Here is a 7,023-nt window from a genome sequence, read left to right on the forward strand (position 1 = left end):
TTTTTTTTTTTTTTTGGTTTTATTTCTCGAAGCGGTAACCTCAAATCGCTGCTGTCAGGCTTGATATTTTACGAGCTTCCATTTTGATTTTTAACTTATTTTGGTTTTTTGAGCACAGTTGGTACTGGAGAGATTTCTGACATGTWTTCAGGATGAACGAAAAATCTAAAAGTGTATATTTTTTGTGTACATTTCATATCTTTCACTCACTCTCATTGTCACTTGTGACTAATCCTTCATTCAAAGGAATGTTAATCACATCAGTGCTCTATCTCTCTTGTGTGTATTCTAATCAGGCACTAACGGAGGCTATCGTGAGGAGCCGGTGGACCACAGACTGACAGACAGAGAGTGGGCTGATGAATGGAGGCATCTGGATCATGTAAGTCTGCAGGCAGGCACCACYGCTGTTAATGGTTTGYGATATAGCAGGAATGTAATTTGTTTTACTAAGGTCCTGAGAAGAAATGTTTCAGTTTTCACAGTCTTGACGGTAAAAATAAATTAGAGTGACACTTCCTGTTTGACATAAAAGCTAGATTAGGTGTAAATATATATTTTTCAGCAAAGGCTAATRTATAAAATGTTTAAGGGTTCTCAAGGTGTTTGTTAGCTGTACATTTAGGTTTTAATTGTTGAAATTACCCTTTATCATAAGCCAGCAGCCCTTTGGTACTTCCAGTATCACCACAGTGGAAAACATTTTGAAGCAGTAGTACAACGGAAATGAAAGGCATTCTGTATTCATTTGAACCAATTACATTTTTTTTCTCATTAAATCTTTAGCAGAGTACCTTATCATTTAATGAATACATCGTTGCAGTGCTGGGAAGTTCAAAATACAAAGTAATGCATGCTGGGAATTGAAGGAYACAGTAGATCCTACTAGATTTTCCAACTTAGAACTTACACACAGTTGAGGTTGTAAATATTATTCCCTGATGCAGTTTTTATTGTCAGAGATAAGTGTAAGCCAAAGTCACCAGGACTTGTTGATTCACTCTCATCAACTTCACTTTGTACCAGGAAAATTTTCAAAAGCAAARATCCCCCCAAAAATTWAAAAAATATTAACAACTCAATATTCTTTGCCATTGTTTATAAATAGTATTATATTAGTTGTTTGTTCATAGTTCTCTGACACTAAAACTGTCTGATTACCGACAAAAGCAGTCAAAGTACCTGTGAACCAGGCATTGGACACTGCAAGTCTGTTTAATTCATCAGATCATTAAACCCATTTTTCTGTTTCTGTGTATACACGTTTAAATTACTGTTCAATCGCTTACTTTTATGACTGCAGATCAAATAACCTATTGCAATCCTAATGAAATACAACATACACATTGTGAATAGAAATAATCCCCTTTTTTTTAGCATTGACAGGATCTTGTCATTACATCGATATAATTCTGAAAGAGTATGGATAAGCTACAGGATGGGATCAGAYCAGAGCTAACACTAGAGAGGAGCCAGTTGAAGCGGCTCAAGCATCTGATTAGGAAACCTCCTGGACACTTCCCTGGTGAGACCCACGACACGCAGGAGGGACCGTCTTTCTCGGCTGTCGTGGGAACGCCAGAGGAGCTGGCCCAAGTGGATGGGGAGAGGAAAATCTTGGCTTCTCTGCTTGGGCTGCTGTCCCTGTGACACCACACAGAAGATAATGGATGATAATAGATGGATAAATTGAGTCAAGTTTATACAAATTTAATGCTAACAAGTTGGTTATGAGGGAGCTCACTTATAAACAACTTGAACAAAAGGTCAATTAGCTCTTAATTTTCCATGGAACAAAATTGTCTACAAATGTTTGTGTTTTTCTTTTTATTTCAATTCTATGCTGGTTAAATATTTGAAAAGGAGTTGTTGTCGAGTAGCAGATGAGTTMTTTTTCACTGTCAAAATGGGGATTTATGAATATTTATTTTTGAGAATGTCAACAAGCTATGCCTGAAAGCAAACTTGGACTTTAAAAGTGCCACATTTTCTTCACCATCTAGGTGCTGAACTGCATCGTGGACATGGTGGAGAAAACCAGGAGGTCAGTAAGCGTGCTGAGACGCTGCCAGGAGTCGGACCGAGAGGAACTGAACTACTGGAGACGACGTTCGAGCGAGCAGGAAGATCCTCGCAAAGGAGGCTCCGGCTCCACTCCGTTTTCCAAAACACACAGCCCGCTCTCTGCAGAGTCGGGTRAGGTTCTTTTTGTACTGTCATTTCAGGTCGGGTCAGGTCGTGAGTCATTTGTTGTCTTTTCATGATTGTTGCCTGTTGTTGTTTTCCACAAATTTTTCCATTGCTTTTGTGACGAAATAAATCAGTTTCTCTAAACCTTTATACTTTTGTTTATTCATGCTCACAAATTTTCCATGTTTTGAGATGTTTCCCAGAAAATTTCAGTTTTATGTAAATATGGAATTAAATAAATTGCTATTTGTTCACTGCAAGTTTTAGTTTGAGTGCTGAGCTCTTCTTGCTTTGCCTATCAAAGTGTTCTCAAACTGTCGGGTGGCATAAATCCACAAAAATAACTATGAATACCAGTAAAAAAAAAACAACAAATAGGAGTCCCCTTGGATCCTTAAAAAAATTAAAGTGACTAAAAGAGGAAAATTCTGTTAGAAATTATTACAAGCTTCTTCCAAATGTTTTCAGAAAATTATGAGACTTTCTCATTTTGACATTCAAAATTAGAGTTGGCATTACACTATTATGGCAAAACTCATTTCTGCATTATGCTCTTTACATCATCTAGTGGCCATAARTAGAGCTGCACCCATGAATTCAGATGTCAGTGTGAGTCCTTCCACAGTTAGGCCCCCAGTCTGCTGTGTACTGGCAGTGTTCTCTCTGTGTGCCAGCCTTGCCATCCCCCTGCTGCTCCATAGTCACAAACAGGTGCCAGGACTGGCCTCGGCCATATCGGCCACAGAAGGGCCGTCCTGCCGTCCTGCAGGCTCAGAGACCTAGAGCTGGCTGACTCGCCAGCGCGCCATCTGGACCCACAGCCGGAAAGCCTGCCTGCTCGCCTGGGCTCGGGCCGTGGTAGAGGGGGTGTATGAAGGCTTGTTGGAAGAGAGGGGATGGAAAGGAAGGGAAAGGGAAGAAAGAAGTAAGGGGAGAAGAGATGAGAGAAACGAGGGAAAGAGGAAGTCCGCCAGTCAGCAGAGCTGGAGAGAGAAGTGTGTTGAGATATAGGGAGTGAAATTTGAGGGAACAGTCTGAATATTGACACAGCTTGTTGGTCTGCTTTTTCCTCCAAGCCAAACACATTCCTTTCTAAAGCTGTCAGATCCCGGATCAGTCCAAGAATCTGACAACCAACAACTATGTTGGCTGTGTGTCTTAAATATGCAGGCATGTTTGCATCAGTGACTAAATTAACGACTTGATGAAAAAGAAACCATCGGTGTRTAGCTCTGAGGACTTTCTTTCTACACACCTTTAACATTGACTGGCCTGATGTTATCTTAAAAAGTCAATGTGTTTTTTAAAAATCCTGACAGGTGCTTATCCACTGTTTCTACCTCTCCCACAGACTCCCAGCGGGACTTTGGTCCACGGCCAGGCTCAGCATATGTCACTGACGAGATCTGGAGGAAAGCTGGTAAAAATTTCACTCATCGAAATTATTCAGGCCCCTTTACAAAGATTACTACTTTCAGGTTATATTATAACTTATCCACTAAGAGTCAGACCGCTGTATGTTGGGCTCATGAAGGGAAGTAAACTCTAAACACTCGTCCTCCTTCATGTGCAGAGGAGGCAGTGAACGAAGTGAAGCGTCAGGCCATGGATGAGGTTCAGAAAGCAGTGGCAGAGGCCGAGCAGAAAGCTTTTGAGATGATCGCTGCAGAGAGAGCAAAAATGGAGAAGACTCTAGCCGAGGCGAAGAGGAAGGCTCAAGAGGACGCCATCATGGTCATCAATGAACAGGAGGATTCGAGTGAGGTGAGCAGAGATCAGAGTTATGTTCCTGGAGAGATTTTGCCCTATTAAGCTATTGTGAATATTATTAGCATTAAAAACTGTATAGTRCAAAAATAATGTTCCCAATTTGGAATTAATCAACTTAAAATTAATGTATCACCTGCCTTCTAAGTAAATATTCTAGGTGCTGAATYTGCAGTCCAAAAATATTCATTCACCTTCCTGGTAGATTTAAACTTAAGCATTTATGGTTATACAATCAAATAGTCCTTATGATTGCTTTTCAGATTTCTGCATGTCCCCACAGGTATTTTTGATGATTTGCTGATGTATATTTGGTAATGACCTCCCAGTCTTGGAGATTGAAATGCCTCCTTGCCATCACCATAATCATTAGCTCCAACCACACACCGCGTTCAAAGGAACCCCGAAATGTTAAAACTACTTATTGTCCAAACAAGCATGCTGATCAACCTAAAAAGATTACTTCAAATCAAAATCCGACAGGAGTTTACGATTGAAATCTAACTTAATGCCTACATTGACAGTTGCTGATTTTAAACTCAAAATGTATCTTTATGAATAAACCATTAGCTAAGTTACTATGAAATGGGAGAGATTTATTTAATTCTAAGTCAACTAACTTTTTCTATGTTCTCCCTGAGGAGAGTGATTGAGAGTATATTAAAAAGGCATAACGAATGTCTTATACATTAACATTTAAATAAAGGACTGCCTGGTATAATTAAGACGGGCTAAATGTGTTCATAAAAAACATAGATTTTCATGTTGAAACGAGAGCAAAGAGTTGGTAGGTGATGCTTTGATGAACTGTCGATCACTCCAAAAGGGTGAAGAGCTCAAAGTCAATGCAAATTTAGAAAAAAAGTGTTAATAAATTATGATTTTTTTTTTTTACCCTTCTTCTATGTTGTTTTCAATGTTTTTTTCCTTCTATCCTGAGTGCAAAAACTCCCTCAAAAACCAGGCAGCCAATGAGCCGATTGTCTAGGTTGTGTTTGTTTCTTCTACCCAAACACTGTTTCATGAGAAGCTTCGTGAAGAATAAAGCGGAACTGAAAACTGCATTGCATGTCGGCACAGTTTAACACTCATCACAACTTGCTTCTTTTCTTGCATTTTTTTTTTTAGTGTTGCTGGAACTGTGGCCGTAAAGCTAGCGAGACGTGCAGCGGCTGCAACGCCGCTCGTTACTGTGGCTCCTTCTGCCAGCACAAAGACTGGGAAAGGCATCACCTCATCTGCAGCCCAGGACTTCAAGCTCAGCCTAAACCAGTCTCTGCCATCACTGCGAACAGGGTCGCTGCCGTGACCGCAGCGACTGCAGCTGGGATGTCTCCTGTCGGCGTAGCCGGGGTCAAAGCTCCCGACAGCATGCCTTCGGCCTCCAGTCCAGGTGGCGAAAAGGCTTCAGTTGCTTCTCGGTCCTCCACTCCCTCCACCCCAGCCTCAGCCTCTGAGACCAATGGACATTAAGGATGCAGAGGACTTCAGAGCTTAACACAACGACTGTCCTCTTTRTTGTTGGGGAAGAGTTGAATCAGCAGCATGAGGAAACTATTTGTGGGTTAAGTTAGGATAACAGATTTTTCATCATACTTTGGCAGATAAATAAAGACAGATTATGGATGACTGTTGTGAGTGATGCGTCAACTGGGACTTTGGCTTTGGCGAAGAACAAAGAGACTTGTTTAGCATGCAGTCATTGGATGAACAGATCTCCATAACAGATGGAAACGTCTTTCTGGTCCAAAACCCCAAATCGAGGATCTGTGCTGGAAAAAAAAAATTGATAATTGATCACAAGAGAGGAARTTTTTAAAGGAAGGCATAAAACTCTCCCACCCACCAGACAATATCACTGTTTCTATGTGTAAAACTAAGATGAGGAGGTAGGTAAATGTAAACAGTGTAAAAGTACCAGCCCTGAAGCATCTGTCTTTGTTGTTTAGTAAAAAAAAAAATCTGACAGCCAGACACCTGAATGCGGTCACTGCAGCTCCTCTCTATACGTAAATATTYGCTCACCAACTTGTCCGTTTTTCATACGTGTGAATGAGTCAAATGTCGTGTTGTCGGTGAATATTGTAAAGCATATGATTATTTTTGTTAAAGCAATATTAAAATGAAGTGTTCAGGTATTTTAAGCAGCTCCCCTCTCCCCATCACCAAAGTTTTCTGTTGCTAAAGAGAGTCATTTCCATGACCCATAAATGCATTTTAGGAACATAAAATTCTAACATTAAACTGGGAAATCAYTTTGTCATTCCTGATCGTCAGAARCTATTCAGCCATGACTTTCATTATTGTTACACTTTCRTTTTGGTACTTGYTCATGTCATCAGGGTCACTGCAAAATCTTTCATCAATGCATCAGAAGATTAAAATCATTCTTATGGATTTTAGTTAGCTTAATTATGACATAACCACAAAGAGAAAAGTGTCACTGATCCGTGTATCGCAGTGACGGCTCTGTCTCACAGAAAATCTCAGGAGTATTTGTGTGCAAAAATCATTCTTCTTCTTTTCTCACAGTTGGGCTGAAATTTAGTGATAACCTTTGATTTATCCTACTCTGCTGTTACACCTGAGCTATCCCTGTTTTTGTTTGTTGTAAGATGACTTTGTAAAGAAGATTATGAGAGAAACCCTTTATTTTGAGCCACAGTCCCCCCCTTTCCTTCATTCTATAAACATGTTCTCTTGTTATGATGCATAACTTCATATGAAAAACTTATCTTGACATGAAGTATGGAATAAAGAAGTAGAGCTACTTCAGAATTGCTTAATTAATTTTGTGTCTGTTTATTCTGAGTAAGAGAAATGCAATGAAGGTAAACCTATGAGCGTAAAGCCTGGCCCAATAATTTAGCTRATAAATGCAGAGTAACATCCTCATGCTGGTTTAGATTTTTTTTAAATCTTGCCTTGCATTAAATTTATGGAGTCTTGAATTTCGATACAGAGTCTATGCCAGAGCATCGGCAGGAGCTGAAATCCCAAATATGAAGAGATCACATTTTCAATGCGTCAAATTTTCCTGTAAGTGCAAATTTACACAAACATAAA

At 39.8% G+C, this 7,023-nt stretch overlaps 1 protein-coding gene across 1 annotated transcript in view; it reads left to right on the forward strand.

Moving 5' to 3' along the window:
• cbfa2t2 (CBFA2/RUNX1 partner transcriptional co-repressor 2) overlaps positions 1-6,747 on the forward strand; it is a 22,225-nt gene extending 15,478 nt beyond the window's left edge. Inside the window, exons 7-11 of the mRNA XM_008408412.2 lie at positions 297-382; positions 2,004-2,196; positions 3,542-3,610; positions 3,764-3,954; positions 5,086-6,747. Of these exons, the coding sequence (XP_008406634.1) occupies positions 297-382; positions 2,004-2,196; positions 3,542-3,610; positions 3,764-3,954; positions 5,086-5,430 (884 nt within the window). The 3' untranslated portion in view covers positions 5,431-6,747. The remainder of the gene's footprint in view (positions 1-296; positions 383-2,003; positions 2,197-3,541; positions 3,611-3,763; positions 3,955-5,085) is intronic.
• Positions 6,748-7,023: the final 276 nt, after the last annotated feature.

Source organism: Poecilia reticulata, linkage group LG5, assembly GCF_000633615.1.
Source record: "Poecilia reticulata strain Guanapo linkage group LG5, Guppy_female_1.0+MT, whole genome shotgun sequence".
Classification (NCBI taxonomy): Eukaryota; Metazoa; Chordata; class Actinopteri; order Cyprinodontiformes; family Poeciliidae; genus Poecilia; species Poecilia reticulata.